Below are 22,654 nucleotides of genomic sequence, written 5' to 3' on the forward strand. Positions count from 1 at the left end.
CAAGAAAACTTAAGTGCAACCTCACCTGCTGAAGTAATAGCTTCTGGGAGGCAGAACACACTACCCAAAAACACTGCATTAACAGCCCCCAGGCAGCCCCACAATCTGTGTTCTTGTAGCTATTGTCCTTGCACTGGGACCATGAGAACATACTCAGAATCTCCACTGACAAATTTCTGCTCTCCTATCAGCAACACACTGTGAAGTCTTTGCAATAGACAATTCCCTGAAATCACTAAAAAAACCAATTTCCAACATAAACATTTAAAGTATTTTATGGATTTTGGAGGCAAATTATTAGCATTTAAAAAAAAAAAAACAACACTATATCTGCCTCTATTTGGTCAGCTACAAAAAGTTCTCCATTATTTCATGCTACTAAAGATATCAGGACGTTACACAATTTTTTAAGTATATCCAATTCCTAGCCAAGACACTTTACCAAATACGGTAACAACCTGGGGGCAAGCTTATCTTCTCACTCATGGTTTCCCCAAAGGCCCCTTAAACACAGAACTTGCTTCAGTGTTTTCTACAGCTCAAGCTCATAAAATAATGTTGTGTTCAAGTAGCTACTTTTCTGCAAAGAATGACCACCACCATTTCAGAAAGGCTGGTGTCCCTTTGGCATGGCTAAGTACAGCCATCTCCTGGACAAATAAACAAAAACTCATCAATTATTTTACTGGACTGCAAACAAATTACTCATTTACTAAGAACGCAGTGTTCCCTGAAAACTCACGCAGGTGTTTACACCTTAGACACAAGGTATACAGAATAACAACCAAGGATTGCAGTGGATCAGACAGAGAAAATAAATATTATTGCTGCAAAACAAGCTAGCATTGTTATGAGATGTATCAACAGAAAGCAGCAAGCAACCAGGTTTTACTCAGCATGAACCAGAGTAACGTATCGAGATTTGGATGGCCCATATCCTAAGGATGCAGCAACCAGAGACCAGAGAGAACTCATCGCTATAAAAAAGCTTCAAACCGTAAGAATAATCCTGGACTAGTACTGTGTGTGTAGGGAAGACAGGGAATCTCCTGCACCTAAGGATACGAACAGCTTTTGCCAACTGGTACATCCCAAAACATGTCCTGTACCTCAGACATCTAATTCTGTAAGGCAGGCAGAAAGTAGGGGAAAATAAATATGGAAGTGATAAATAAAATCATTTTTAAAGCATCCAGCTGATTGCTAATGTGGCTAGGTCATCCTGACATAAGGATGTTATTTTCTTCCTATAATTGTGGTTTTATACTCAGTTCAGTCATTTGGGTTTTGATGGTTAAGATTTTCCACAAGGGAAATCTTTGATTCAACTCCCTCCACCCTCACAGGATTACATACAAGTGTTATTTCTCCTCTTGATTTTCCTTTTCTTCTGTGATTTTCCAAATTGCAAGAAAATATCCTGGACTGATTGAACAGACACTAATTACTGTTTACAATCTGTGCCCCATCAATTTCACACTTTTTTTTCTTAATATTATTTGGAAGAAAAGAATCCTAACTTTCTCTATTCTTCTAGCTGTATCAAAATAATAAAACACAGGAATGATTATTTCTAGAATAAGCCTATAGGCATGAACAGAATAGGGAAACGAACTAAATTTCAAGTTACACACGAGTATTTATTGCACCTTTTCTATTTCTCATGAAGAAATTTATTTTAGCTATGGAAAATTAATACGGAGGAAAACAATTGGAAAAAAAAAATTAGGGTGCTTATTACTCATCTACTCCTTTCTGCATGTATAGATGACCCTAGCCAGGTACGTAATTCAGGATTACCTGAAAGGAAATTATGTGAGATTGGTTATTTTATCCTACACATAGGAATGGCACAGAGCTGTTCTTAATGGAATTTCATTTTATCAAACGTCCACTCAGAAAAGAAGCAATTACTGGCTGCACAGCAGCACAACATAAAGGACTCGGGGACTAAAGCATGCCACGAAGTGACAGCCAACACCACACTGCCAATAAAGGCAGCAAACATCACGCCAGACCACATTAGCAATGTTACACAGAAATCTTACAAAAAGCATTTTGTTGTAATTGACTTTGTATGACAGTACCATAAGCTGCTGCGGGCACTACATCTCTGTAAGCACTGAAACAAGAAGAGGAAGACAGCAGTAATAGAGACTAAAAGGAATAGCCAAAATAAACCAGAACAGACAAAACTAAAACCCATGAAAAAAAGACCCTTCAGCCGGTGCTGAGACATTAATAGAGAAAAGAGAAAACCCATCTTTCTCTTGTTTACCCTGCTATCCCAAACAGTGACAAATCACATGAGAAAAGACAAATTCATTCCAAAACATTTCAAAAGAACAACGGCTGACAAAATAATTTCTGCTTCATCTCTACAGACGTCAGCTTTGATATCTCAGTCAATTCTTCTGGGAGCAAGTTCAGAACTCCTGAGGGACATGAGTAAGGCCAGGTCCATTTTACTCTGGGCAATCACTTACTTCTGGTGGGAGTCTCCAGGAATTCAGGAAATTTTTAAAACAAAAGCTCCCATCCAAAGTATTCACATTCTAAGCATATTGCAACTGTACTGAAATGGCATTACTCAAGAATTCCCTTCTGACAAGTAGAAAAATGACCCACTTATTTACACTACTCTTTCAGTCTAGAAATAATTTCTAACAGGTCCAAAACATAGAAGATAATCTAATCAGGCATCCAAATATTAGTAATCTAACTTAAGCAGTCACCTAGTCTCACTTAGTGTCAAGCACTGGAACAGGCTGCCTAGGGAAGTGATTGAGTCACCATTTTAAAAGTGGTGTAGAAGTGGTGCTTAGGGACATAAGAACTAAATGGTTCTATGATTCTGTGATCATCATTAGTCTTGAATAGGCAGCACAAATTACCTGCTAGAATTGATATGGAACCTGGAGGAAGCCGGAACTACTTGTTTGTATCAGATCCAGCTTTCGAACAGTGCATTTGCCAAGATTAAACCTACACGTGTAATATTTAGACTAAACTTCCTTTATTAAGGGTCACATTTTTTCCAATTTCATATTAAAAATCTGTTTTATGGTGGGTGCCAACACATGGATTCACTGCATCCATACCAAACTCATAGCTGGCTTTGAAGAAGACTGACAATACTACTAGACATTTTTCTAATTTCTTTAAAGGATTCCAAAAATACCACAGAATTGCAGAACTTTCAAAATGCTCTAGCATCCTTTGCCTCATACAACTTCTGGAGCTGTAAAAACCTTTAGCAAGAGTGCCTATTTCTGTAACTCACCATTAATTTGCTTAATATTTAATTTAGAATCATAGAATTATATAATCATTTAGGTTGGAAAAGACCTTTAAGATCACTGAGCCCAACTCTTAACTTGGCACCTTACATGTTAAGATGTTTTGCAGGATTTGTTTCAGAATTCCACCAGCTAACTGCTTTCATGCCATCACATGGAATTACCTTATTCTCTAGAGGTCAGTGATCACCCATACTTACATTTTTATTCTAATGCATGAAAGCACGCCTTATGAGCAAGCTCTCATGCCTCTAATTTAAAGACCCTCTCTCTTTCCCATCCAATAACTATCTCTTTCTCCTACCTAAATTCACCATTCACAAAATGTTCCATCTTACAGGCACTAGTCTAATGCTCCTTCCTTGCCTCGCACAACTCCATAAACATTTTCTCTTCCCAACATCATTCTTTCATTCAAGCGTAATCGCACTTAACCTGCCAGCTCCTGAAGCCTCTATGACCCTCTGCGAGCTGGCCGTCAGGAGAAGGGGATTTTCCACATTTTCACCTGCTGACCATTCTTCCAACTCTTTAAAACTCAGCTAGGTGGGGAGTTCGAGACTACGTCCAGAGGACTGCATTCAAAATTAATTTTTTACTCCAGTTTTTCAGATACATTAACATGAACGTGAAAAACTCTAATAAGCTCTAAGTGGACATCACATATACCGAGGAAAGCAGTCCCTAAAAAGAACTGCAATCTGCTTAGAGATGCAAGGTTCAAACACTATTCCCATTCTAAAGGAAAACGGTGAGTTCCCTGGCTATCCAAACTGGCATGAAATCTTAGCAACAAGAGAAACTAAATGTTCGTCTTTCATGTTTACTTACTAGGTCAACTTTCCTCACTACAGCGCAAACTTTACAGCAGCATAATAATTTCTTAGGTTATGAGTGAAACATAACTTCACTGAAATATGTTACCCAAACACATACATACAAATGCATGTATCTTTGTGAGACATCTGCACATACCTGGCAAAACCTACAAAGTTATAATACTGGAAAGCCTGTAGCACAGAGACATGAATTACTAAAGATGTGTATTACTTTGAGAGGACAACAAACACCAGCAAAAACTTGACGTAAGATTTCAATTTTTTCAATTCTTCCAGTTCTTTGGGGTTTAGTTTCTACCACCAACCCAAATCTCATCTACAAAAATGAAAACATAAACAAAACAAAAAAAAATTAGTCTCCCCAAAGTGCTGCTATGGGGAAAGACTTCTGTTGGATTCTCAGAGTTCTGAGCAAGGACTTATCCTATTCCACATTCTCAGAACACCAAGCTTTGAAATAGTCAGAAGGCTCTTGATCCTTACCCTCACTTAGATAGCCTTTTGACATGGCAGTAAGCGCATATTAGAGCCTCCTTTCAAAAAAAGACCACAACGGTATTAAAGCCAAATCTCTACTGAGGCTGATGATAACACAGAGGGACTTTTAGATAAGTAAGTCCTCAAGATGTGTTTGGAGGGTGGCAGAAAGAGTATTCAAGTTAAGTATTATATATACTTCACTTCCGTTGTTTATATAATTTCAAAAAAACCCTTTGGTTTTGGCCACATTAGGTTAGATCTGTCATTATTCTGAGTAGCCTTCCTTCTCAGTCACCACTCTGCTATTCTTGTTTCTCAGTCTTTACACTTCTGTCAACTTTTGCCATTTATACCTTATTCCTCCTCTGCTTTTTCCTCCCATTACTTTAATTCCTGCCTCTGATCTTTAAGCCCTACCTCTGATCTCCCCTGTATTTTTGTCATGTCAGTAATACTGATCTTTACATACTGCAGCTTTATTTTACATTTCAGCCAGAGCAATAAGACACATGTATTCGTAGTCCAAGATCATTGTTTCAAATCTACCTGCAGACTCAAAGACAAATGTACAGCTGCTTCATTCAGATAGCATTTTCTTAAAAATACAACATACGTGCCTTTTTAATACATAAAGAAAACACATTGCCTAGACTACAAAAATACAGTAGGCAAGGAAGCAGGTATCAATCATGCTTTAGAGATAGGAAACATCTCCAGACAGCAGGACTATAGAAGAGCAGACATTCATTACTTCCACAAAGACACTCTACAGGTTAGGGTATGCAACCTCTGCAAAACGGTGCCACTCAAAAATGTGGCAGAGGGTGATGGGGAAGGAGATAAGTGAAAAAACAATGTGCCTTCCAGTGTGCAAGGACCAGAAGGAAGGAATAAAGAAAAGATCTGTTTGAGACTTATTTCCCTTATCTGAAAGGAACTCTCCATATAAAAATTTCAAGGAGTCTACACATTTTCAGGACAAAGGATTATCCAGCAACAGATTTCTAAGCATTCGGTTCATGTAAAACACACTAACACAAATAGAAGGACCATGAGCAGCAAAGGCGATTCCAGTTTTCTGGCATCATTTATTTCAGATCTTGACATAAGATGTATCAGAACAAAGATCCAATCAAATTCACAGCTCTTGCGGAAAAGAAACTTCCATGTACCGACTTGTTTACATATGATTCCTCAATTAAACATTTTCAAACAAAATTATTTGTAGCATGTCAAAAACTCATCCAATCAAAAATAAAGATTATTTCCTTACAAAGTCAGTGAGCTGGATTTTTTTCACTTACTAGACTAAGCTTCTAGCTCTGTTTATATTACAACATTACTCTACACTCAGGCTTAAATAGCTTTCCTGGCAAAAAAAGGGTCTAGATTTGATGACAGATTTATTCTAAAAGCAAATTTATTCTCTTTCCCTCTAGAGAGACTTCAGTGACAGTCTGGATAGCAACCAACATCTGTATAGTACTACTAGTGAGTATTAATATACTAAATCGTCCCTACTATAATATTAGGTCATATTTAGAGCTTGACCTCTACAAAAGTACTTAAAAAGAAGCTACCAATTTGTTGCAAAATAAATACTTAGAGGCATAGACTGCCACCTAGTGATTTTGATTATCTATGGGAAAAAAACAAAACCAAACCGACCAAACTTTCCTTTTCCACAAGAGAAAAACACATTCACTCCTTCATATTTTATGTCAACATATAGAAACCACCTCATATTATGTTACTTCTATCTCCTCTTATTATGTTCATGGTAAATACAGGAGGGGAATAGGGAAACAAGGGTCACTGAATGCACATAATCTTAAGAACCACATGGTTGATTGTTCATTGATTCTGTCTGGAATTCTTCCCTATTTTAAATGGACTCTAGCCTTTGCATAAAGCAAGCACTTCATCCAGAACTCAGCTAATCTCTAATACAAAAATGACACACAGCCACACCCCTCTTGAGATTTCGGATTCCTTCAATTTTTTGTGCTTTCAGTTTCTCCTGATCCTCCTCAGCACTGAAACTATATTTTCAGTATATCCTCTAGTTCCTCTTTTCCATTCCCTCTTCAACCACTGACTATTTCCTATAGGATTTCACTGTGAGTGCAGGAAGAAGACAAGTCATCTGCATCATCTTATCTGCCTTATGAAGTTGAATATGCACCTTATCTTCAGACTTCTCTTTCTGTCCAAACTTTATTTCAGATACTGCCTTCATTTAGGCACCTCAGCAGCATCATAGAGAACTCTTATTTTTCCTGTCTTGCCTTCTCCAAACCCTTCTGTCTCAAGCACTATAAACATCTTCAGTTCACTTCTCACTCAGTTCAGCTCACTTCATCTCAGAATCTGCAAGACAAACAGAACTTAGGAAGATCTTTTTATAATGGATCTGTAAAACATATTTTTTAAGTAGGATAACAGCTAAAAGCTTTTCAAATTTCACCTTCCCTGTCATCTAACACACTTTTCCTCTCACAAATACAATCTTTGCAATACTCAGAATGAACATGAAGAGAAAGTTTCCTGAATTGTTAACTTGATCTTACTAGCACTTTATGTTTCAACCTATTTTATTTTACAATCACATGAAGAAAGATCAGTATTTAGTCTTTCCTTATCAAATTTATCCTCTTATTCACTATAAAGAGGTCAGTATCCTTTTTGGTCAAACAGCAATATAAGCTTTCATTAACCCTTGCTCAGTGGTCATACAGGTACTTCCACTATTTTTCATGTTGCTTTAAAGGGTTATTTTCAAATTTTCCCAAAGTCATGTCATACCTTCCTCAATAAAATAAATCTGATTCTAGCTAGGCTGCTGTGACTGTTGCTTGTCTTGCTGACTAACACAGTGTAAATAGTTCTTTGCGCTCCCTCAACAGTGTCCACCTCACCAGTACCCCCTGCACTCTGGGGCAGGGGCTATCACAAAGTCTTTGAACAGCACTGGCACTTCTGGATGCGTCATCAATAAAATGCTACTAAAATAATTACATAATGTCTTAATTTCATTCCAATATTATATGACTTTCTTACGTCAAAGAAAACCAACAAATGACCCTCAAAGCAACACTCTAACGATATTCAGTTTACTCTTCTTGTCTTTTAAACTGGAAACATTCATTAAAAAATAAGAAAGTTGCTTATGGAGCCATCTGCTCTTGTTGCATATTTCTCAAATGAAGTCTTCTCTTGCCCACATTTCCAGCAAGCAACTGCTGTGACAGTTGCTTCATTTCCACATGAAGTCTAGTAAACAGTACTAACATATCACACCAGAGTTACAGAACTTTAACTTAACATCAACATGCACCACTAAAGAGCATTGTTAACAGAAGCCCTATCCAAACTATTTGAACATTAATGTATAAACCAGAGAGTGAGAAAACATCAACACAATAACTAAAGCAGATAAACAAGACAACAAAGTATGGTTATGCTTCTAAAACTTCTTAAAAGTATAGTCTTTCCTCCTCTCCCTTTTTAGGTTTACTCCAAAAAAGTGGATCTTGGTGATCTCCAAGACGGCAGGAACTCATCTCCTCCAGATGAGGAAAATTAAATTGATTTAATCAGTGGCTGCAAGTGGTCCCAGTCATCTTTGTGCCTTGAAGAAAGTAAGGCATTGAAACTTAACATTTTGTAACCCTCTCTTCTGTTTGGCAGCCCAGTGAGGGAGACAGCAACTGCCAAATTAAACACTATCAGGTTACCATATCCACAAACTGCTTCCAAGATGGGTAAACTGAGGGGCATGGTTTAGAGATTGATAGGAATGGTTGGACTTGATGATCCTGTGGGTCTTTTCCAACCTAGTGATTTTGTGATTCTGTGAAACTGTTATGTACTACCTAGGGTGCCATGCAAGAAACATTGATTCTTTTTTTAGCATTCCAGTAACAGTACTTCTCCCAGGAAAATGGATACTTTATGTAAGGAAACCAAATGGATAAACAAAGAAGAAACTTAACCGGAAGAACAGTGAAGGCCTTTGAAAAGTCCTCTAGATTTGCCATTCAGGTATCACTAGCTAGGCAGTTAGATTCTATCCATCAATAGATGGATCAAGAACTGTGATTGTCACACTTTGTGCTTGTGCAGCAACACCTGGTCTGAAAGAAAGTCTTTCCTTCCCCTCACCTTTCTTACAAGCCGCTGATACTCAGCTGTAAGAGACTACCCCCCAGGAACAGTGGAACTAAGTTTCTTCCAAAATGAACACAATATACAAATTAATTTACATCGCACAAGAAATTCCCTCTTTAAAACGTACTTAAAAATAAGTTTTCAACAAAAATTTAAAAGTTCTTGCAAGTAACTATTTTTCTTCTTCCACTGAACTCACTTCAACCACCTGAGGTTATTACTAAGTACCATCTTATATTTCATATACTTTTGCAAATCGTTTTTTCCTATCTAGTGATAAAGGCTACTTCTAAGATTCTTTGAGACAAAGGTTATACCATTTCTCTGAATGTCTTCACATGAGTTTCCCAAACACACGAACCAATCATGTTCTAGATAAAGCACAAGCTGTAACACAGAATTTCTATATCTGTTTTCCAGGCCATGGTAGAAAATACTACACTTAACAAAGAGTTTAAATCTATTTCAGTATAATTCCTTCACTGATCTTGACTTATAAGACCAAAAAGCATCACAACACATTGTTGCTAAGAGGTTTTAATTTGATGATGGTAATTAAATGGGGTCAAAATGATTGATACCTGGTACAATTGCAGTTTACCAAAATTAAGTTATATTGATAAAGTTAATTGAAAAAATAGAAGACTCCTGAAATTATGTCAGCAAGTTTTGAAAGCTTTGAAAGTTTACATAAATGGTAACGCATTCAAAATTTTTTGTGTTTCCAAAGGCAGAAAGGAAAACAGAAATCCATTTACAAGGCTTGTCTCCCACATATTCTTCTCCTCTCCCACAAACCACAGAGGGGTACAAAGGACCAGAGATGCTAATATGAAAATAACATTAGGTTTAAAAGTTAACTTACCGTATTTGTCTCGCAAGCCAACTGTACACCTGAAGACTCCACCAAAGGCCACATCTTCACCAAATATTACTGAAAAATAAGAACAGATGAGGCTAAACTTACTCCAAAGCATCTTATTTTTAATAGGCACATTTCAAAGGTTTTTATATGAGACACTAGTGTAAATAGCACCACAGATTTCATTTTAATTCAAGATTTGTCTAGAACTTTCTCCTGTGTAGCCTATCATGAAGAACCAAGCTTAATGAGGAATCAGTACAGCAACACAACTATACCTCAAAACAGAACTCACGAAACTGACTCAGCTACACTTTCAGTAAAACATCTATTTTCCTGAAAGATTCTGTAAAATTGCAATATCTAAATCTAAACGAATAAAAGTAATTCCAATAAACAACCACTAAAGAGACATTGAAGTTGTGTCCTGCTTCAAGTGGCAACCATGTACGTTCCTCATACACACATTTCGATAAATGTAGTGTTTTGAAGAACTAGAAACTAAGGTTTTCTTCAAATACCAATGCCATATATTTTAAACCTTCTCCAAACATACTTGCTAAATCCTCGAAAAGTTACTTCAGAGGAAGTCATCTACAAAAAAGATGGATATGTAATAACTAGGCTAACATTCAATATTCAACATCCTTAGAGTGTGGCTCATGTAGCCAATTAAGTTTTATCACTAAAAGTAATTGCCCTTAAATTTTAGCTTCATTTTAACTAATCTGGGTTTTATTCTTTGAATTTATGGAATTAAGATGTCTATTTTGTCTTATAACAGTTTTACTATTTAATTATTTAATTCACAGAAATAAGTATTGCCCATTTCAATTTTTTTCCAGCATGCAAGAAATGTGCAGCAGTATCGCCAATAGCATCTTGCTTCCACTGGAGTCAGTTCTGATAATTCTAAAATCCCTCAATACTCTCCATATTCTAAAGGACACAAAACAATGAGTTAGACTCCTTGCCTTTCAAATATATTTTTTTTATTTAAATAAAATACATTTCTGATTGGAAGCACTAAAATGGATTATTACACTTCTGACAATCACCACTTCAAGAAAAATAACTTGTACAATGATGCAAAAACAACGCTGTCATGGAGTTCATGATTGAATTATCACACCAGATCATCTCTCTAATTAATATTAATTTGTTTGCTTTTTTACACACTTCAAATCTTTGTAAGGCCTTTCCATTACCATATGGCTACTTATTTTTGAGCCAGCTGGCATGAAGAAAATCCCATTTAATGCTGGTATCAGCAAATTTGGATGGATTTACTCACTCTCTTCACCCACTGAAAATATTTTCCTGGACAGATTCTAATTCTCATCAACACAAGTATGAGGATTTCCACTACTTAAGCTACAGTTGCTCAATTCCCATACAACTAAAAACATATGAAGGACATGCTTCAGTAGGGGAATACTGACAACTCACAAGTCTGGACTGTTGAACTCCAACATGGTCTTGCAAAGGGCTTTGCAAAGATCCAGCCCTGCAAAGCTGAATAGCAAGATTGGAACCTTAGAGTGACTAAAAGGCTAAAGGTTAATATGAGTTTAAGTTCCTGCTGGACTAACATTCTACTTACTTTCAAATGGCTGATTCTACAAAAATGGTACTAAAATTTGTTCTTGGCACTATTTTACCCTCAGTTGTCTGAGTTTAAATGAATAAAGGTGATTATAACACAGCTGTAGATTCAGCGGGATTAGATAATTAGTCAGACCTAAGTTAAGCAGTGGTTCAAGCAATGCCAAAAAGAGTTACTAACAGACTAAAAAGAAAAACCAAAATTACACAAGATCAAACAGCTCTTGGAGCTGTGTTCATGACATTAAACATCTTTCAGATATCTGGCTGTCATCATGCCTTTGTTATGACAACAGAAGCAAGAGACCTCCTGGTGGGTATAAGAATTAAAAGTAGAGTAAATAGTTTTGTGCAAAAGACTTTAGGACAACCCTTTTAAATCAAGCTATGACAAACTAGTTTCTTCAGTGTTATAGGTTATACAGACTGCAAAATCCTAGAAAATCTTACACTGCCTATGTGCAACAATGAACAAAAATCAGTACAGCTGGAAAGGAATTTTGCAGGGCAGGGAAGGAGAGAAGGGAGAATGGACAGAGCAAGGAATAGATAGCCTCTAAAAAATACCACTTTTTGAGCACAGAGAGTTGAAGGAATTAAATACTATGACCTACATTTTAAAAAACTTCTTTTGGGAGTGGGACTCAAGCTGCCCTTACACAGAGTTCATATCAGTAACACCAGAAGCATGTTAAGCAATGTATCTTTCTCTCCCGACTTTCAATCGAAATACACACAGATAATACAGAAGACACAACTGCATCTCAGAGCACATAATCTATTAATAATCTGTTAATATGACACATTTTTAAGTTTGTTTAAGATCAAAGTGTAGAAATAACTTATTAGAAAACTTTAAAAGCCATGAGAAATGCATTTAATACTGTAGACAAACAGGCAAGACAGAAAGCAATTTATACAAAGCAAAACACACTAACAAGTGTAGTATACCTGCAGTCGGATCTTTGGCTAAAGCATTGTCCAAGGCACTTGTTATGGATTGGAAGAGATTCATCTTCTGAGTTTGCCCTGTGTGAAAGTGATTAGACATTTAACTTGGTTCAAAAGACAAAGTGCATTAGAAAACACTGGTGCACAACATGGCTAAAAATTTAGTTAACAGTCATAAACAAGACCTCCATTGGGAATACCCAAGATGCATTTGCTGAGTAAACTTAAATGATGGGATAGACAGAATTGAGTATGGAATACATTGCTATCCCAAGGACTACAATTCTACTGCCCTGCATTCAACCCTATTTCAAAAACTATGTTCCTAGCTACCATCAATGCAGCATCACAGTGCTTAGTCAAACACTAGGAACAATGAATAACGCAACAGTTCTTCAGAGGAAGAAACCTTAGTAAAGCATTATTGTTTAGGGGATTGAGATCCTTTCTGCTAAGACTCACCAGATCTCATTAGGCTTATTTCATCATTCTTTAAGCATTTTTTTAAAGCGCCAGCCTTTCCTGTTTACAGACACCTATTACTATCAGAAGGTTTTCAAACCACCAGCCTGCTCTCTGAGCTGCAGTTAGAAAGTGTCGGAAGCATCACATCCACACTCCAAGGAAGAAAACATGATGCTGAACATGATGCTGGGGAAAGCAAAGGCACCAGACGGCTGCATTAAAATCTTCTGCAGCACAGATTGAAAGAAAACCTTCAAAACCAAGAAAGGCTACCTGACTGCCTTTCTCCATTCCAACATGGCAAGGAAAAAACAAACAGACCTGAAAGCAAAGATACAACAAAACAATAGCACAGTATTCCTACATGTTCTTGTGCTTGGTAGCTTCACTTGTTACACCCTACAAGGCACTTTAAGATAAGGAAACCGTAAAAAAAATTTATGGGAAATGTTTGAATTATATGAAAGCTACAAAAAAAAAAAAAATCAACATTTACAAATTCATGGGAAGGAAAGCTGAGAAAAGAGAGAAACAACCGCTGTCCCCAAGTCACCTATATTAGTATTTGGGTAACCTTTTCCACAAGCTACAAACATTCCAGTATTCTGTGTAAATAAATGCCTATTATTTAAGCAACTGGCAGCAACTCCTCCCTGACTGTTCTGATCTGCTGCATCGCTCATAACAAAGGCCTCTGTATAAGCATTTGTGGGAAAGGAGAAACTAATTGTGCCCCCTAAATTTGAAGACTGAAGTTGGAGAATCACTGTATTAACAGTATCAGGAACGGTTTTCGGAATTATTTTTCCCATAATTTCAAAGTGTATTTTAAATAAAAGGCAAGCAGTCTTCTATTAAGTGGCAAAAAGAACTCACCTGCCTCGCTACAGCTTATTCAGTATGATCTCAAGCAGCACCCAGGCTTAACTGCAATATCTTGGGTGCCTGTACCTCCCAATGACTAACAGAAATGGTCGAGCTTCCTCAGATTTAATGATCACACTGGAATACCAAGGTATGCAACTAAATCATGTCTTTCTAGAAGACAGTGTGATTCATGTGAGAGAAACAGCTCTTCTGCAGCAGGCAGGCTTCTTCGAGAACCCAGAAGTGGGCATTTGCAGGGATGCATCTCAGAACTAAAGTCACCAGCTTTCAACTGGAAGAGTTCATTTCCACCTCATCCTTGTTGCTCAGTCTTGTGCTCAGGAGGATTACCATAAACCTTTATTAACAACAGGCTTACTACCACATTCATGACTAAGCATTCCATAAAAAAAAACGGATGGATATTAAGTCACCAAGGTACTGGTAGGAACTTTCCCACTGAGAAAGGGACAGAGGGAAGGTCAGAGTATCTGTAGGCCTTTTGCAATCACTGCACTGGCTCCCCCACCACAGACCCCACTCTGGTGAGACTCCATCTGGACTACTGTGTCCAGTTCTGGAATCCCCAACATAAGAAGGATACAGCACTGTTGGACTCAGTCCAGAGGAGGCTACACAGATGATAAGAGGGCTGTAGCATGTCCCATGGGGTTGTTCCACCTGGAGAACAAAAGGTTTCCAGGAGACCTTACAGCAGACTTCCAGGAAGGCTGGGGAGGGGCTTTTTATAAGGGCATGTAGTAATAGGACGAGGGGAAAGGCTTTAAACTGGAGGGGGAAAAGATTAGAATCACTAGGTTGGAAAAGACCCACCGGATCACGGAGTCCAACCATTCCTATCAAACACTAAACCATGTCCGTCAGTGCCTTGACCACCCATCCTTTAAACACCCCCAGGGAAGGTGAATCAACCACCTCCCTGGGCAGCCTCTGCCAGTGCCCAATGACCTTTTCCGTGAAATTTTTTTTCCTGATGTCCTGCCTGAACCTCCCCTGGTAAAGCTTGAGGCCATTCCCTCTTGTCCTGTCCCCTGTCACTTGCGAGAAGAGGCCAGCACCCTCCTCTCCACAACGTCCTTTCAGGTAGTTGAAGAGAGCAATGAGGTCTCCCCTCAGCCTCCTCTTCTCCAGGCTAAACAACCCCAGCTCTCTCAGCCGCTCCTCATAAGGCCTGTTCTCCAGCCCCCTCACCAGCTTTGTTGCTCTTCTCTGGACTCGCTCCAGAGCCTCAACATCCTTCTTGTGGTGAGGGGCCCAGAACGGAACACAGGATTCGAGGAGCGGTCTGAGTTATATTAGACATAAGGAAGAATTTCTTCACGCTGAGGCCGGTGAGGCCCTGGCACAGGTTGCCCAGGGAAGCTGTGGCTGCCCCATCCCTGGAGGGGCTCCAGGACAAACCACCCCGTGATTCTACAACACCGCCCCGGCCCGCGCCCTTAGAGCAAAACACCGCGGGGTCCGCCCGAAAGGGAGGGGAAAAGGGTCGGGGAGGGGCGCCAAGCGCCCGCCCTCCTCCCTGCCCGTCCCCGCTCTCACCGTACGCGCTGGGCGCCGGGTCCGGCTGGAAAGCGAAGTGCGCGGCGGAGCGGCGGGGGGCGGCGGGCGCGGGGCTGCTCCAGAGCCCGCCTCGGCGCCGCGATGCCGCCCTCCCCGCCGCCGCCGCCGCCGCCCCGCGGAGCAGCGCCCCGCGCCCCGCCAGCCCCGACATCCCCGCACCGCCTCGCGCGCTGCCGGGCCGGCCCGCGGGCACCGGCCAATCGGGAGCCGCCGTCCGGGGGCGGACCCGAGCGCGCTTCCTGACTGGCCGGCGGCCCCACGAGTGCGGGCCAATCGGGAGCCGCGATTTAGGGGCGGAGCAGGGGAAGCGCTTTCTGATTGGCCAGCGGCCCCACAGCACCAGCCAATCGAGAGCCGCGAGGCGGGGGGGCGGACCCGAGCGCGCTTTTTGATTGGCCAGAGGCGGCACGGACGCGGGGAGAGGATTTGCTGCCGCGAGGCCGTGGGAAGGGGGCGGGGCTACGTGCTCGGAGCACGCGCTGAGGGCGGAAGTGGAAGCGGAACTGTAAGCGGAAGCGGGAGGGACTGTGGCCTCTGGTGATGCCGGCCGCGAGGGGTGGTGGCGGCTCTGGGCTTTACCCTCTCTTCGTTGGAGCTTGCTGATAACGGCGTACGGGCACAGGGCCTCGCCCCGCCGTCGGTGTTGTCGCAGTGTACTCCAAGGGGGCTGAAACTGCTACGAGGACAGGCTGAGAGGGTCGGTGTTGTGCAGCCTGGAGAAAAGAAGTCTCTGAGGACACCTTATAGCGGCCTTCCAGTACCTGAAAGAGGCTGCAGGAAAGCTGGGGAGGGGCTTCTCACAAGGGCATGGAGCGATAGGATGAGGGGGAGTGGCTTTAAATTGGAAGGAGGAAGATTCAGGTTAAACATTAGGAAGTAATTGTTTACAGTGAGGTTTTCCAGGGAAGCAGTGGCTGCCTCATCCCTGGAGGTGTTCAAGGCCAGTTTGGATGGGGCTTCGAGCAGCCCGGTCTGGTGGGAGGTGTCCCTGCGGGTGTTTAGAACTGGGCAGGACCAGGGAAGTGATTCTCCCCCAATACGCTGATGAGGCTGCGTCTCAAATCCTGGGTTCAGTTTTGGCCCCCTTAGTACCAGAAAGACATTGAGGTCCTGGAGTGCACCCAGGAGAAGAGCAATGAAGCTGGTGAAGGGGCTGGAGAACAAGTCTTTTGAGGACCATCCGAGGACCTGGGGTTGTTTAGCCTGGAAAAGGGGAGCCTGAGAGGAGACATTATTGCTCTCTACAACTACCTCAAAGGAGGTTGTAGAGAGGTTGGTGTTGGTCTCTTCTCCCAAGTGATATATGATAGGACAAGAGGGAATGGCCTCAAGCAGTGCCAGGGGAGGTTTAGATTGGCCATTAGGGAAAATTTCTTCCCGGAAAGGGTTCTCAGGCACTGGCAGAGGCTGCCCAGGGTGGTTGTTGAGTCACCATTTCTGGAGGTGTTTAAAAGGTGGTAGTGGAGATGTTTGGGGACATGATTTATTAGTAGACAGGTGTGGTTGGAGTTGATCTCCAAGGTCTTTTCCAACCTAATAACTCTATGATATTCTCTACAATCTTTAAGGCCCCTTCCAACCCAAACCATTCCTTAATTTTATGATCTTTTAGGCTAAAAGAATAACAAAAATGTTCTGTGTCTTGTTTTTCTAATAGGGGTTTTGTTGCAACCTGATAACTCACCAGGGCACCCTGACATCTCTGGACATCTGTTAAGGGATGTAGACGCTCTGTGGTGAGGAAGTGCGTTCAGCAGTGTGTCCAGGTGGCCAAGAAGGATCTTGACCTATATCAGAAACAGCATGGCCAGCAGGACCAGAGAAGTGATTCTGCCCTTATATTTGATACTGGTGAGGCTGTACCTCAAATACTGTGTTCAGTTTTGGGCCCCTCACTACAAGAAAGACATTGAGGCCCTGGAGCATGTCTAGAGAAGGGTGGGCAGCAGAGCTGGTGAAGGCTGGAGAACAAGTCTTATGAGGATTGCCTGAGGGAACTGGGGTTGTTTAGCCTAGTGAAGCAAGGCTGAGGGGAGACTGTATCACTGTCTACAATTGCCTGAAAGGAGGTTGTAGCAAGGTGGATGTTGGTCTCTTCTCCTAAGTGACAGGCGGTAGGACCGGAGAGAACGGTCTTGAATTGTGGCAGGGGAGGTTCAGATTAGACATCCAGAAAAAATTCCTCACAAAAAGGGTTATCAGGCACAGGCTGCCCAGGGAGGTGGTTGAGTCACCATCCCTGGAGGTGTTCAAAGACAGATAGATGAAGAGCTTAGGGATATGATTTAGTAGTGGACAGGTACAGTTGGACTTGATATCAAAGGTCTTTTCCAACCTAGCAATTCTGTGATTCTATTTGAAAGTAGTAAACTTGGCAGTTAATCACCTCAGGGCTGAGAACCTGTGTCTCCTCAAGGGAAGATAGAATAAATTTGTGATCGTTTAGAGTTTATCCATAGGACATCCTTATCCTAACTAATGATGTAGAAGAGTGGAATAAGCAGGTTTTTTTAATTGCTTGACTTGATGGATTTGATAACTGTAAAAATTATATTAACTAGGTGGGATCTTAAGTGTTCAGTTTGTATAAATCCTTTGTGGTTTTCATTAGGTGTGCTAGTTTTTGTTGTAAATCTCCCACATGGCATCCTGCACAGAATAAAAGCAACGTCTCCAAACACAATACGTGGCTTTGGGAGTTTTAATATTGATTTTGGGTGAGAACAGCCATGGCTGAAACAAAAGTCTTCACCTTTTCCCTTAAATGCTATTCTTTTCCGTCACTCGGGTTTTCATATTGCCATCCCAGCATCAAAACGTACTGAACAAATGTCTGAAATCCTCAAATTCTACCCCAGCTCTTGGCCCAGAAGGATAAAAAGATTTAATAAGGAGACCTGCAGGTGTTACATGTTCCCTGTGTCTCTCAAGCCCCTTCTCAACTGCACATCCAGCTTCTCTCCAGGTCTGCCTTGTTTTTATTTCTCCTTATCCAAGGTCTTTTATCCCCAAAATTTCTTGTGCATACGTTCATTAGTTTTTTTAGCAGTTGAAATTATGGCCTTTCATGCGTATGTATTTTCTTTCTCAGGTTTTAGAAAGCATTCTTTCTTATGTTTTCCTTACCAAAATGACCACTTAACATTCCTTTTCCAGCTGCTTCCACCAGATGGATCTTATTGGTCTACTTTTGCAGCTTTTCTTCCTCCATATGTCCATCGTTGCCAGCTTTCAGATGACTCCATATCAATCATTTCTCTTTTACCAGGGCTTCACATCTTGTCCATGCACAATCTCTTTCATGCAGCCTCCAACATACCTGACAAGCCCCTTTGAGTTGTTTTTCCTTGTCTGTGCTGATATTGCCTCAGAAACTGACCATACTGGATTGCATTTTTACTCTGCTCCCAGAACTCATTACTCCAAAACCCTGCCTCAGAGAAATTAATCTCTTTGAAATGAGAAGGTTGATGCGTAAAGCCATCTGAATAGGGCCTTGCTTTAAACACTAGAATATGAGATTTCATATCTAATATGAAATATTTATCACTATTATGATTGGATTTTCTCTGAGTTCCAAGCCATTATTGAATATTCCTGTTAATGACCACAAGACCACTTAAAGACCATTGTTTCATTATATATTGTCTGGAAAACAAATTTTCGTATTCATTTTGAATTTTTTAATCACTGGGGTTCATGCAAGCTAAAATGCTTAATCTTACTGCTAACTGGGAAGACCAGTCACTTGCTCTTTAACATGCCCTTTATCTTTATAGGTTGTTGACAAAGCACTCAAGATCATGGGACAAAACAAGTTTTTCTAACTATCCCAATATATTCTACGGATGCAAAGTACTTATGTATCTAGAGGGGATGAGAATTTTACTAAGCAATAGAAACGCAACCTCTCCAATGAAATAGGAGTGTAAATGTCAAATGTTGAAGTTGCTTCCAACTGCACTGGAAGACAAAACATAAATATTTGAAAAAAATTAGTACATAGCAAACATTGTAACCATCAAATAATGTAAACCCTTTATTTGCGTGACTAACTGTATAAGAGATTACAAATATGCAAGCTTATTATTCAAATAATTGTATTTTTTGCATTAAGCAATGTGTTTGAGTAGGAGGAATTTAGCTGTATTGCACATTGTTGTGACCAGATGTGTAAAACTTAGAAATGGAGAATGGATAGTATAGAAAAGTATGACTCTATTTGTCTTTTATCTGTTATTAATGTGTCAGTTGTTGGACCTGTGTTTTGCTAAACTGAAACCATTAACTGTGAGATATATTCAGTTTCTGTACACCTAGTATTTCTCATGCAGTATTATTTATAAAACCAAGACAATAACCTCGGTCAGGTATTCCAGAAGATGCTTCAGTTTTCAACACAGACAGGAAAAGGATACTCCTTGCTGTCTTGGTGCAGTGACTGTTCTCTGCTACATCATGTGATATATGGAACTTGAAAAGGAAAAAAATGGACTTGCAGGCCAGATCAGTATCTTACAGAGGAAGTTAGGACATTTATGATGGAAGGTTGGAAAGAAGAAATACCTTTAAGTAAGACCTGATCACCTGCTATTCAGACCTAGATGAAAGAGAAAATAAAGTATCTGGAGATGAGGCTTGCCACCTGAATTATTATTGCCTATTAAGTACAAAAGGTAGTTTGTCCACATGGCTTTGGGGGTTTGCACTGGTACTAAAAAGGGAAATGGGCAATCAAAGAGGTTTATCCAAATGCATTTTGATTGACCAGTATGTTAGTGGAGATGAGTTCTAGCATTCATGTCTTTCCAGCTCTGTTGGGGTAATAATTATATCCATGTTGTTCATGGTATATGTTATGATATTCCAAAAGCTTCAATTACATTTTGAAGACAGCTTTCTCATTTGGAAATTGTTCAGTCACACAGGGCCACTTCTGTTAAATCTACACACCAGACTTTTTAAGAGCTGAAGTCAGCTACATTCTCCATCTGTGTGTATTAGTCATTATGTTCATCTTTAGTGTTGTTGACAACCATTAAAAAAACTCTGGCAGTCAATACAATTGTTTCTGCATAATCAGGCAGAGCAATTAATGAGGATCTGATCATGACTGCAGACCCTACTGACATGGATTAGATTATACCCATGTTTGTGCCAGCATTAATCAGATTTAACTCTTTTTAAGTCTATGTTGTTACCTCTCATTGCCATGGGTCTAATTGTGAGCAAACTGTGAGTATTGGACTCTGACATGAGCGTACAGCTCCACATCTACTATTCTACTCCAAAATCTCTCAAAATTTGGACATAGCTTGCAGCTGAACCTTAGAATCCTCCTGAACTTTTCACATTTCCCACTAGGTGTTACTCTATTTAAACTGCATCTCTGTAAATGATGAGGCTTCCAGGTGATTTCTGTTTATACCTTCAAGCATAGTTTCACTGTTGTTTCCTTGTGCTCTCTGTCTCTCATGCTATAGTGTTGCTGTAAGTTTTCCTCACTGCTCTGTGGCTTATTGAGGGATTTTTATAGCATATTCTCCACCCCAACAGTCAATGAGCTGATTCACCTCCTCTTATAGGCCCTGCTATTAAGCACCCCATTGTGCTAATACTGTATCTTGGTACTAGAGCTATTTTCTTGCTTCCTTTGCTGTCATCCATTTTTCTCCACCCTAATTATGATCTGCTTCATCCTTTTTCTGTAATGTATAGGTACTTTGGAGCTGTTTTCTCCCCTGTCCCTACTTCCTCACTCACATGAATGGGCTGTTTTGCTCGTTAGGGATAGTCATCTGTTTCTTGGATGCCTGTAACTAAGGAACTGGTTTTTAAAACATACTCTGGAAAGGAGAAGATGTCACCCTTGGCTTGGCTGGTTTTATTATCAGTTCTATGCAGATTATACATGTGAACAGAAAGGGTAGTCTTATTGCTAGGAACGCGTAAGACAAACTGAAAAAGAGCAGAGCAGCAATGGTTTTGAGCAGAAGGGCTTAGAAGTGATGGTTTCATTTTAGGTAGCAAAAATACCAAGGACCATTTTGCAGTTTAGCAGAGAAATTATTATTTTAGATTTTGATAAAAAAAGTCCAAGGGCACTGCATCTGGAGCCAGCCAAGTCATAGTCTGACACAGAGCAGGGGAAAAAAAATTAGAAAAAGGAGTAGTTTTGTAGTAATTTGCATGTAGGGTCAGATATCATCCAGTTACTGCTACCACACCACCCACCTCTCTATTAAGACAGTGCTTCCCACTCAGTCTAGAATAGTAGCTTTGACTTTCATCCCCAGTTACTTTTTAGATTTTTAAACACTTCACCAGAATAATCACACTCGAGTTAAAGACAATCCTATTTTTAAATATGAGTAATTCCTAACACTAAGTGAAGCAATGCTAGAAACAGCAATGTCTATCCACAGAGACATTATTCAGCCTTTTTTATAAGATGTTTCAGTGTTTCACAATTATGGGAAGAAAATCCCACTCTCCTCTGTTTAATTCAATCACTTTTAATTGCTATGAAACCACAGAGCATAGTTAACTATTTCCTACTGTGGCTCAATCTAGAAATACCTGCACAGGGAAATGATCTCCAATAGCTGACAGCTCATAATTCTAATGCAAAAAAAAAGTCAGAATGAAATCCAGTTCATACAAGGAATAAGAACCACACTTTTATCATTAGGATAATTAAGTGTAGGAACAATTTACCCAAGAATATGTTGGATTCTTATCACTTCCATTCTTCAAATAATAACTAGATTTCTTTGTAGAAGATATACTAGAGCTGAAAAAGAAGTTATGAGCTTGGTACCAGAACTACTAGGTGAGGTCATACTGAAATAATCGTATTAATACCTTGCAGTTCTAAAACATCTGTTGTTCACTGATAAGCGGAAATTGCTATTTGACCGAACAGGAAAGTATGCCAAAAAATCTCAATCAGTCAGATTCAGAAACGAGTGGAGAGTTTAATTCCTCAGATATATATAGAGATACTTATATAGATATAACTAATTTTATAAGCAGTGTTCAAAAAGCAAATATACAGGAGTCTTGTATTCAGGATTCTTGGGATAAAACATATCCATCCATCAGATTGTATTTAAAACAGGCTGGAATGCCTCTCTGATATTTTGATAGTATACTGTTCAGCTTTGATGCTTGCTTGTAATATGGTTGTATTCAGTGCAAGTTAGACAAGTGAGAATAAAATGGTATGATGGATCATCTTGTGCCAGGAACCCTCTGAGCCTAAGCCTTGCTGTTTCCCCATAGTTAAGCTGTTCCGCTAAAGCACAATACAGTTCCAAAGTCTTTAAATAAGCTGCCTTTATGAAGCATAGGTAAGTCTGAAGCAGAATTCTGTATTTTTGCTGCTATTATTTTTATTAGAGGACTATCTGCTTATCTTACTCAGTTCAAGTGGTCAGTATCTTATTCTAGTTCTAATTTAGATAATAATAAACTGTAAATCGTATCACTTGTACAGGTAGGAAGTGTGCTACAAAAGGAGATAGAAAGGAAAG

At 39.9% G+C, this 22,654-nt stretch overlaps 1 protein-coding gene across 1 annotated transcript in view; it reads right to left on the reverse strand.

The window, feature by feature from the left end:
- Window positions 1–15,240, reverse strand: part of BCKDHB (branched chain keto acid dehydrogenase E1 subunit beta) — a 136,594-nt gene extending 121,354 nt beyond the window's left edge. The window contains exons 1-3 of the mRNA XM_069851314.1: window positions 15,099–15,240; window positions 12,207–12,284; window positions 9,654–9,722 (exon numbers count right to left, since the gene is read on the reverse strand). Of these exons, the coding sequence (XP_069707415.1) occupies window positions 9,654–9,722; window positions 12,207–12,270 (133 nt within the window). The 5' untranslated portion in view covers window positions 12,271–12,284; window positions 15,099–15,240. The remainder of the gene's footprint in view (window positions 1–9,653; window positions 9,723–12,206; window positions 12,285–15,098) is intronic.
- Between the last annotated feature and the right edge of the window lie 7,414 nt (window positions 15,241–22,654).

The sequence above is a fragment of the Phaenicophaeus curvirostris genome, chromosome 2 (genome assembly GCF_032191515.1).
Source record: "Phaenicophaeus curvirostris isolate KB17595 chromosome 2, BPBGC_Pcur_1.0, whole genome shotgun sequence".
NCBI lineage: Eukaryota > Metazoa > Chordata > Aves > Cuculiformes > Cuculidae > Phaenicophaeus > Phaenicophaeus curvirostris.